This window comes from Malus sylvestris, chromosome 17 (assembly GCF_916048215.2).
Source record: "Malus sylvestris chromosome 17, drMalSylv7.2, whole genome shotgun sequence".
Taxonomy (NCBI): domain Eukaryota; kingdom Viridiplantae; phylum Streptophyta; class Magnoliopsida; order Rosales; family Rosaceae; genus Malus; species Malus sylvestris.
The window spans coordinates 21298921-21309781 of NC_062276.1; the positions used below are offsets into that span (position 1 = coordinate 21298921).

A 10861-nucleotide genomic window follows, 5' to 3' on the forward strand; every position below is an offset into this window, starting at 1 on the left:
TCGCACTAGTTAAGGGGTAAGGGTGGGGGAGGGGGAAGTATTTGGCAGTTTACTCGATAATGAATAAGACAGGAATGAGGATATAGCGGATATTTTGAGTGATGTTGGAATCAAATTCGAGCACATCAGCGGACAGAAGAGAAATCCAGTCGGAATTGCCCATAATCTCCGTCAAAGAGATAATGGAGTCGATTGGAGGTGGTTGAATCCAAAAAATCATAGTCCCACACATGACCGCATAATGTGAAGAGGACGTACAATCGGGTACGCCTGAGAAAACTTTCTCGTATCCGAGCATTTTTTCTTCGTTCCTCAAGGTGCGGTCGCTGACCTGCAAAATGCTCGGAGCAACACGAGCGCTTAAGCAGAAACCTAGGAAGCGGCTCGTGCATGTATAAACTAGTACATGCATTTTCGTCACCAGGATGTATAACCCAAAATAATCACTAGTTATTATGTTTGCTTCGTTGATATGATCTCTACTTATTTTGTTGCTTAAAGTAGGGGTGGGTTGGAAAAACCGAAAACCGAAAAAAACCGACAACCGAACCGAACCGAGACCGAAAAAAACCGAACCGAAAAAAAAACCGAACCGAATCTGTTGAACCGAACCGAACCGAATTTAGTTGGTTCAGTTTCGGTTTTTGAGGTATGAAAACCGGACCGGACCGAACCGAACCGAAATATGAAAATAAAATATAAATACTCAAAACCTGCTGGAGAGGAGATTCGAACCCCTTCCGTCCAGGTTGGGGATAGCTTCCTTCAAACCAACTTGACTGTAGGCTTTGTATTGCTATAATTGTACCAGTATAATATTTATAGGTATTCTAATCTTAATGTTTTATAAAATTTATAAAGTTCACAAACCCTAGCCGTCATTCATTTTCTTTTCATTCTCAAATCTCTCCTCTCTTTCTCTCATCCGCTGCGCTTCCTCAGTCTCTCGCTCCCCAAAAATCAAACGCCGCGGCAAACAGGCGCTGAAAAATGGATGGGGGGAGTTCCGGCGCTGCTTCCGACGCTGCAAGTGAAGGCGATGATCCTGATCAACTCCGCCTTGTCCGATGACACGCGTACTGTGGTGGATTCGGTGGAGTTGGAGCTCACCGACATGGACCTCAAATCCATCTCCTCCAGGTCCTTGCCCGACCCGCATACCCTCCGAAAGTCCTCTCACCTCCTCGGCCCCAAAGTCCTCCAGGTATTGACTCTGCGGTCAGGCACGAGGACCGATGTGCAGAAGAAATCGTATAAGACGGGGGTGGGTCGACGCGGAGGAAGCGCGGCGGAGGAGGGAAGACAACTTGGTGGAGATCAAGAAGAATAAGCGGGAGGATAGTTTGCTCAAGAAAAGGAGGGAAGGATTGAGTCAGTCCCAGCAGCAGCTGCTTGATGGGTCCCAGTCCACCGTCGTTTTGGAGAAGAGGGTACTGCTTCGTGTTTTTGATGATTTTTGTTTGAAAGTTCTTAGCTTTAATTTGTGTTTTGTTCTTTTTGATTAGTGATTAGGGGATTTGAATTATGCTTTATTTGGAATTGTTGCGGGATTAGTTAGTTTATCAGCGTATGCTTGGTTGCTAGGAAAGTGTAAGGAATTGAAATGGGAATTACCGTTTAATAAGAAGTTGATTGTAAGGGTTAATCGATCTTTGTATGCTTATTTCGGATTTCGTTGGATTTTTTTTTCTGTTGTGCATGAGTACAGAGAAACTGTGGGAAAGTGAAGGAAGTGCTGAATTATTGAGTATTGTCCTCTCAATGCTTTTAAAGAATAGCACAACTAGTTTGGAAAGTGCTGAATGATACATGATATCTGAAAGTCTTTTCGATTTGAGAAAAGCATGGCTCCTATCGTGAATACTGTTTTACTTGGATTAGGATATTGTAATTCTGTAACTGTGAATCAGTTGTTTCTCTCTCTCTCTCTCTCTCTCTACCTACTTAGTTGGGTTCTAATTGATGAGTGTGGTGATGTTTGCAATATATTAGGTCGGACCTAGTGCCTGCATACGTTCGGCTTCTTCGGGATAATGAGGCTGAAGTACGAATAGCTGCTGCAGGAAAAGTAACTAAGTTTTGCCGAATTGAGAAAAAAAAAAAAAAAACCGAAAAAAAACCGAAACCGAACCGAAAAAAAAACCGAACCGAAAAAAACCGAAAAAAATTTGGGCCGAACCGAACTGAACCAAAATTTCGGTTTGGTTTCGGTTTTGGCAAAAAACCGAACCGATAAGAACCGAACCCAGCCCTAGCTTAAAGTGTATGATCTCATCTTATCTTTCAATGGACATGATTTTTGGAGGAATAACGTAAACAAAAATGATCGGTAACTGCTTTCAGTTTTCATTTATGTGGAACTGCGAAATAACTTTTTTCCGTTGGTCAAATTGTGAATTTGAGGTCACGGTATGAAAAGGGAGTATGAGTCAGTCCGAAAATTTAGGGTTTAAAAGAGTCCATAGTAACTTTCTATGAAGTTTACGGAGTCGGTCAGTTTTTGGTGAAATCTACGTTGGTAGGCCTGAGGCTCATATCCGCAGTCGAACGCAAGAGTCCAACGGCCGAAAGGTCCCGTCAACTGGAGCATGAAGCATGTTTTGCCATCACCATTTATGCTTTTATATCAGACTGTATGCTAAGACTACAAGAAATTCAGATTTCATCGACACAAGGCATCACTAAGTTACCAGGAGTCCAGGACCCTTCAGTTTCAAATTTCTAGCTGTTTACAATTAGAAAGAATTAACTTTTCTCCAACGAAATTTATCTAGCCTATGTTATTTATAAGCCTTCAGACTAGTGCAAAACAAAAAGTACAAAACAGCCCGAATAGAAGACGGAGATGCCGCTCCATTTCCCCCAGATTCAGACTGCTTGGATCGCGCTGCTCTTGCCTTTGCTCACGTCCGGCTCACTAGCTGGAGCATTCGGGTGAAATGCTGACTGCCTTGATGGCTCTCCGAGTAGTTTTAAGGAGAGAGGTGAAGGCTCCTTAAGTCCTCTCTCCGTCTCTCCAAGACTGAGCTGAGACATGCCCAGCGCATCAACATTCACAGGCTCCTTAGGAACGATAGGAATCGGCCTTAAGACCGGTTGATGAGAGGGCTCACCAACCATTTCTCTAAAGGGCCCTGCACTTGGTGCCCAATATGGCCAAGGGTACGACGTATAAGCTGGGATGTAAGGTGGAGCCATTGGCGGGAAACCGTTTGATCCCATTGCAGGCTCCTGATCAAGTTCTATTACTTTTTCTTCATGTGTGGTTTCCATGGGTTTGGTCTCGGAGCTGAGGGAAAGATTTAATGAAGGCAGTGAGTTTGCATCTTCAGATTCTCCTTCCCGAGAAGAAGGCAGAAAAACTTGTTCTTCTGGCACGGGAGGTGGATCCATAGCCTGGTAAACAAATAACAAACAAACAATTCAATCGCAAGTTTTTGTATCATTATCAAACCTTTATCACAGAACCTAACACCAATTTATTTGACCAAATTACATAGTGATAGGTCAGATAGCTCAGAAGTTAGAATTGATAAACACAAGCTAAACCCATGCGATCGATCAACTTTTGGCAATACATTCATCTTTTAAATGAAAGAGAAGCGCGTCTTTACCATAAGATGCCTAATATAGAAAACCATATTCTGTGTCTGATAGCATGGTCACATTTGTGAGTAGAATATTTTAAAAGAAAAATAAATCATGGAGTAAGACATACCATATCAGGAACCATGTCGAAAAGGCTGGAGCGCCTCTTTCTTCGTGTAGCATTACTCTGTCGAATAAAATACTTCTGGGCATGGCTTGCCACCTGGGTGGGAGTCCTAGTGGTCACATAACTCCGTGCTATCCCACGCCAGTCTCCCTTTCCCAATTTCTGGAGACCAATCAAAAACATTCGATGCTCCTCTTCTGTCCAAGGCGTTCCTGAGAACCAAAGCCAGTAGAAATTGATTATAAACCCCAAGAATTGATCAAAAAGTAAGATTGGGTTGCAAAACATGGTGGACTTGGAGACAATTATAGTACATTTTACAATGATTTTATGCAAGCAACAACATGTCAATTCAAGACCTGATGTGATAACAGAAACAGTTACAAACATTAGATGGGCATTTGCAGGCTTTGGAAACAACAAGAGTGAAAACAATACGGTTTCTTACAGTTGAGGTTTTTAAGCATGCATAAGTCATAGGAAAACATTAATAAATACCCTGCCTTCCTCCGCTTACAGGGCCCTGTACTTGTAATCTTTTGATTATTTTTTCAACCATGCATTGTATTACCAATCATTTGAAACTGTGTTAGCGAAAATGAGTCAGCAGAAGGAAAAAAACGAGCAATCTGTAATGAAAGTCAAACATTTGGATATTTTGATGTGGCATCGAAAGTAACTGTCTTAGCACGATACCATCACCAAACACAAAATGCATACCAAGGACCATAAACATTACCTCATCTAAATTCCATTCAGGGCCAAATATTTCAACTATTATCTAAACAGGACATCAACATTCACATACTGCACCCATGAACTCCCAGTACAACTTATGCTCTTATTAGATAAAGACTTTGGCAGTGTTTTGGGATCCTTTCCCTACCACCAGTTGTACACTACCGGTGGCAGGCAAGAATTACTAGATTCCAAGAGGATGTTAACTGTTGTCAGAGCATTATTCGAGGCACTATAACGCAGCCTTTGGCAGAATTTATGAATGATCCGAAACCCTAAAATTGAATCTATCTCTTAGCTTGTCGGGGCATGGTAAAAGTGCAAGCATGTGCTCCTGTTGTTGAAGGACCACCAAACTCCAAGCTCGAAAGCATTACAAACACAAACTCTAAACAATACATGCACAAAAACACGCATAGTGCACTAACGATGTAAATTACTTCAAATGAAACCGCGAAACCACGAACCGACGAGTTCCAGCAAGATTACGACTTGAAATTAACCCATTATTTGAAAACAATCCACACCAATGAAAAGCAAAAGGATAAAAAAACAAAACCCAGAAAAACAAAGACCAAGTCAACATAGATGAAACAATGAAACGAACGGCTCAGCTTCCTCAAGAAACGAACAGATTTTTTGCATAATTTAGAGTAAAGCTATACATAATAAACACAAAACAAATACGTATAAAATAATCTAATTCCGTCAGATTAATTTCAATTTTCATTCAATATTTCAAATATTCCATCAAAATTTTCACTTAACTCCGAAAAAAACAATAGACTCAACTTCATGCATGCGAATATAACAAACAAATTCAACAACATCAATCAAATGTAACGCCTTTTGCTTCGAAAAATTGAAGTAAGTTCGGAAAACGGAAATTACCTTTTTTACGATCGCCGCGGCGATTGACGGAGGAGGAGGCGTGGGCGGGGTCGTCGGATAAGTAACCGTCGGGAACGTGAACCGGGTCATGGAGCGGGTCGGAGCTCGGAGAGTCCGGGTTCGGCGACGAGGAGTGGTAGTGCGCCACCGCACAGGATAAATTCCCCATGCTGGCGCTCTTCTTAATGATCGAGCCATCGGTGAGCCTCACGCCGAACAGCTTCACGCCTCCGCCGCCGCATAAGGAGGGGGACGAGGAGGAGGATCCTACACGTGTCGGGCATGTGCGCGAGTTGTGCCCGTTGTTGCTACAGTGAGAGCACCGCCGAGTCATTGTGCCCGACTCGGCCGGTTCGGCGATGGCGATTCGGGTCGGGCCGGGCCAAGGATCAGCGAGCGAGGGAGCGAGCTGCGAGATAGAGGAAGAAGATATTGTGTTTGTGTGTGTTAAAAGAGAGAGGAGAGACGAATTTATTTGGGAAAATTATAGGGGTACTTTGGGGAATTTGAATAAAATGGTGGATTAGAAGGACGCGGTGGTTCTATAATTGGAGGGATTTTTAGACCGTCGGAGAACATAGATCTGTACACGTATTATAATAAATAGTTGAAAATTTTCTTTTAAGTATCTAATTATTTGTATTATAACTTTTTTTTATGAATCGAATCTATTTTCGACAAACTGAAAAATTACTCCTATAATGTGCGGGATAATTGATTCTGAACTACGGTTCTGTCCCTGTCCAGGATAATGTTCTACTTTTTATTGTATTTTTTGTTCTTTTTTATTTACTTTTTGTTGGTGAGAAAAATGAGGATTTTGATATGTTCTTAGAATATCCTTGAAGAGATAAAGGTAATCATGTATCATTTTGGATATTAAATAAAAATCACGAAATTATTTTAGAATGCGATCTAGTGGTGCATTGTATTCAATTTTAAATTTTAAATTTAATCTAACATATATATTATTTGCAAAATAAGAATGAACGTTACAAATATTACTCGCAAAACAAGAATGCGTTGTATTAAATTTACTAATCTTATGAATTCTAAAAAATCGATTTTTCGTTGTTAATTTTTTATCATTAGAATAAGCGAAAATGATAATCAAATTACCATTTTTCACCCTACATATTCTTATTTGATTTGTCTATTGTTTTCATCCGAATTATTCAATTTGATTGTCAAAATTTTGTGTAGAAATAAAAAAAGAAATTAGGGTAGAATAAAACAAAGTGGAATACAAATTTTGCTTTGAACTTACCAAATAGATAGGGAGAAGGGACAATAATGTCATCTTAAGATATTTAGGGTCAACTTGGATAACATCTTTCATGTTTGATTGTTATTATTTTAACAAACAATATCATTTACACTAAGAGACTGGGGGTAGACTTAGTCTCATAACAAGTGTGGTTCAAATTTGTCTTTGTTGAGAATCGAACATAAGACCTCTCACTTACAAATGAAGATGAATATCATTAGACCATAGTACTAAGTGGTCCATCAAACATTTTGGATATAAACCACATTATTGCTAAATTTATTAAACATTTTGGATATAAACCACAAAAACAAAGGTTAATCTTAAATCCTAAATTAATTAAACATTTTGGTGCTACTTGACTTAAGATAAAAAAAAACAACACGTTTTCCATCTGACCAAATTGCCAAAACGATGGAATTGAAGAAGATGAGCTATTTTGGTGTAATTCTATCTTATTTAGTCAATTGCTTAGGAATTTAGTGTCATGGTCAAATTATATGTAGCATTGCTTTCAAGGATTTGGAAATTAATTTGGACACGAAATGGCCACGTAAATATTCTTTGGCCATGCAAAATATGCCACGTGGATAAAAGTTGAATGGTTGAATCATTATCCTACCGTAAAGGCTACACCAATGTTAAATTTTATAATCCACAAAGAGAATATATGCTAATTAAGGTTTGTAGATCTACAATTCTTTGTGGATACACCTAGAATTGTTTGTACTCTTTTTCTTTAGATCGAGTTGGAGCTCTGACAAAGTTTTAATACGGTCATGCTTATACACTTAAAGAACGTTTTTTTAGGTATATACCCAAAATACTACTACATGATTTTTTTTAGGGAACTTTAACAAAAAGCTCCCGGTACTGTTCACTTTAACGAAAAACCACATTTTTACACTAAAAAGTCAATCCTGGTACTATTTACTTTACCCTTTATTTTGTCCTTATCATTAAAACTCAAAGTTTTCAAGACCTTTTCATTAGTTTTCTTTTTTTTTATTATCAAATACAAACAAGATTTCAATGCGACATATTAATCGTCGATAGAGTATATAAGTGGGCATGTCGATGAAGGTGACTCAAAGAAAATCACATGTGGTTACTCATATTAAAACATATGTGTGGAGCCAAAAATAATTAAGAGGCGACACGTGGATTTTTAGGTAAAAATGACAAAATTACCCTTGAAAACTCATAAGTGCGAGTGGTGGACAAACATCTCACAATCAAGTCAAAAATGCCCAAATAGGTATTTATTTTTAAACCTATTTCATCCATCCTCATCAAATCATCTCCACAAGGTAATCCCCAAAACATTTCTTTTAAATTATGTTAATAGGCTAATTAATGGATTTATTACCTAATTAATCTATTAATGGCCAGTTAAACCACCAATTACACCCAAAAAATACACAAAAGGCCAGTCACCTTCTCTCCCAAAGGGACCAGCCATGCACTATATATTCAACCTCATTTCCTCTAAAAACTTAGTTCTTGACTCTTGCTAAACACTTAAAAATTCCCCAAACACTTTTCTCTCAAAATTCTAACTTTGGCATCAGAGGTTCTTCGGCCAAAGCCCCCCCCATTCATCGTGGGCGCGTGAGGCTCTTAGCCTTGACCAAATGTGTTATTTGTTTTGTAGGTGCAATTTTGTCCAAGATTAAGGAGGAAGAAATTTGCATCCACAATATGCATATATTTTTAGATGGTGTTAACAAGAAATGTGGGTGTGTGGATAGTACTACCTTATATTTTTTTTTTTTCTTTTTAGTATATCATAAAAGTAAAACATATCAACTCTATTATTTAACCATATTATAAACTTCACATGAAGTAGTAGACCAAGCGACAAGTATGATTACTTTCAATTAATTAATGAACAATTTTTTTTCAATAGTCTAGGTCTAGGACTTTTTTTAATTTAACAAAAAATATTATCTACCCTAGGAGGGAGGAGGATGAGCTTAGCCTCACAGTTGGCTAGCAATAATGTGGTTCAAATTCGCATTTGCGCAAGAATCGAACTTAAGACCTCTCACTTACAAGTGAAGAAAAATATCACTAAACTGTAGTACTCAGTAGCTGGTTAATGACTATTGAGTAGGCTGGGAAATAAAAGATGAAGATTGACTCTAAAAAATCGAGTAGTGAAGATTGTTTAAATAGTCGATTTACTTGGAAAGTTGGACTACAAAAACAAACTCATTAATAATGTTGTAGCTTCCTGAAAAGGTATCCACGTTTTTTTTTTTTTCCTGTGTGTTGAAGAGATAGTTGATTTCAATAGATTATGTTTACAAATATGATGTGAAATGTATACAAATGGTGTGTTTCATTCTAAAAATTATGGTGAGAGATATAAGAATTAGGAGAGATAGGAGCAAATTAGAGAATATCTAGAAGAATAAGGAAAGATACTAAAACCACATCCTGCATCTCTTACGATCTTAACCATCCATTACTTTATTTTGCTCTACCGCCGAGTGTTACATTTGTATACTAAATTTTCATAAATAACGAATTTTATACTAAATTATTGTTGACACACTGCGTGATTTAGTTTAAACCATATTGGAAAAAAAAAAACTCATTATCCTATTCTCACTCATCATTTGGTTTGACTCGGAGTATGGATCACAAGGGCATATATTTAAGGTAGTTTTAACGAAATACTTTAAGTACTATTTACTTTTAATAAAAATAATATTTTTACTCTAAAAAATCACTCATAGTATTATTCATTTAGACCATCTCCAACCCTGGGCTAAAAGCCAAATTACCCCCCAAATTACCCCCCCAAACACTCTCCAACCCATGCTAAAATTTTAGGCTAAATGCCAAATGCTATTTCTGGGCCAAATACCCCACAGCTTTCCCCCCGGGCTAAATGCGAAATGTTTATCGGAATTTAAATTTTTTTAGATTAAAATGTTCATAAAATTAATTTACAATAATCTACATATTTATTTTTAAAAAAAAAATTGATTTAAGAAAAAAATTTAGGCTAATTTCATTCTTTAATAATTCCGGGCTAAAATTTTAGGATAGAAGGGTTGGAGCAGAAAAGATGTTTCTGGGCTAAAAGCTAAATTTTCCGGGCTAAAAAATTTGACTTTTAGCCCAAGGGTTGGAGATGGTCTTACAACATATTTTTATCTTTTTAATTAAAATTTCAAAGTTTTCAAATAATTTTATTAATTTATCCTAGATTTAATTGGTCGGCTTCGAATTAGAAATCAGTAACATTACCATACGAGGACAAAGAAGTTAAAGTTGATTTGTACGGACACGGAGATGAGAGGTGAACGAGGAAGGAAGAAGGGAAGAAAGGAAGAAAGCAAAGTCAAGCTTTGCAGACTAATTGTTTTCGAATTTTGTGCAAGACTTTGAAGAGAGAGAGAGAGAGAGAGAGAGAGAGAGAGAGAGAGAGAGAGAATAAATAAAGTAAGTTATGTTGGTGTATATTTGGATGGAGAGATGAACTTCCAGGAATCCCTGAAGGTGGCTTTTGGGTGTGTGTGCGTGAACGTGGATTTTTTTTAATTTTTTGGTCAAAGAATAAATTTATTACCAACACCATTAATTACAAAACAAAAGGTGCAGATAGAAGAGAAGTACAAAAAGAAGATGGACCATAAAAATAGCCCAAAGACAGTTTTGGAGCCCAGCATACCAAAAAAAAAAAACCAAATAGAAAAACCCTAACACAGCTACAGTACTTGTAGCCATCATTGACACCGCATACTTCTCGCTCCACGCCACGAGCAACCCGATCAGTCGCCCCATTCGATGTCCTGCAATCACACCAACACAAACCCCAAATCTGATTAAGAGAAAGGTTGTAGAATCCTTCCGACACTACCACAACAACGATCGTCGTCGCATATTAAAGAAGCTACATACTCTGTAGCTAAAGGAAGATCGCGGAAAGACAAATCCCACGGCCAACATCACCAACAAAGGCAAATAGGGTGAAAGACCAACACGGGCCAACAAAGGTGGTGGTGCGAACACAAGAGCCAAAAAGTGGTAGTACGAACACAAGAGCCGAAGCTCTACACATCCTCCAAAGATTGCATGACGAATTGCAAAGAAAATTGTTGGAATCCTATTATCCCACATCGGTAAGAGGGAAAGAAGAAAAGCAATTTAAATATAATTACCCTACTCTAATTAACATTGAGGACTTTTGTGATAAAACCTCACACCTGACGGATTGAGCAAGTGGTAAAGTGGGG

The 10861-nt window shown here is 38.1% G+C and overlaps 2 protein-coding genes across 2 annotated transcripts; one reads left to right on the forward strand and one right to left on the reverse strand.

The window, feature by feature from the left end:
• The first annotated feature begins 708 nt into the window (after window positions 1-708).
• On the forward strand, window positions 709-1959 carry LOC126611388 (uncharacterized). The gene has a single exon (XM_050279624.1). The coding sequence runs from the start codon at window positions 995-997 to the stop codon at window positions 1328-1330; it is 336 nt and encodes a 111-aa protein (XP_050135581.1). The 5' UTR covers window positions 709-994; the 3' UTR covers window positions 1331-1959.
• A 701-nt stretch (window positions 1960-2660) lies between these two features.
• Window positions 2661-5799, reverse strand: LOC126611387 (transcription factor MYBS3-like). Its single transcript, XM_050279623.1, has 3 exons — window positions 5345-5799; window positions 3719-3927; window positions 2661-3396 (listed from the first exon to the last, which is right to left on the reverse strand). Exons 1-3 carry the CDS (start codon window positions 5676-5678, stop codon window positions 2869-2871), a joined length of 1071 nt encoding a protein of 356 aa, XP_050135580.1. The 5' UTR covers window positions 5679-5799; the 3' UTR covers window positions 2661-2868.
• Between the last annotated feature and the right edge of the window lie 5062 nt (window positions 5800-10861).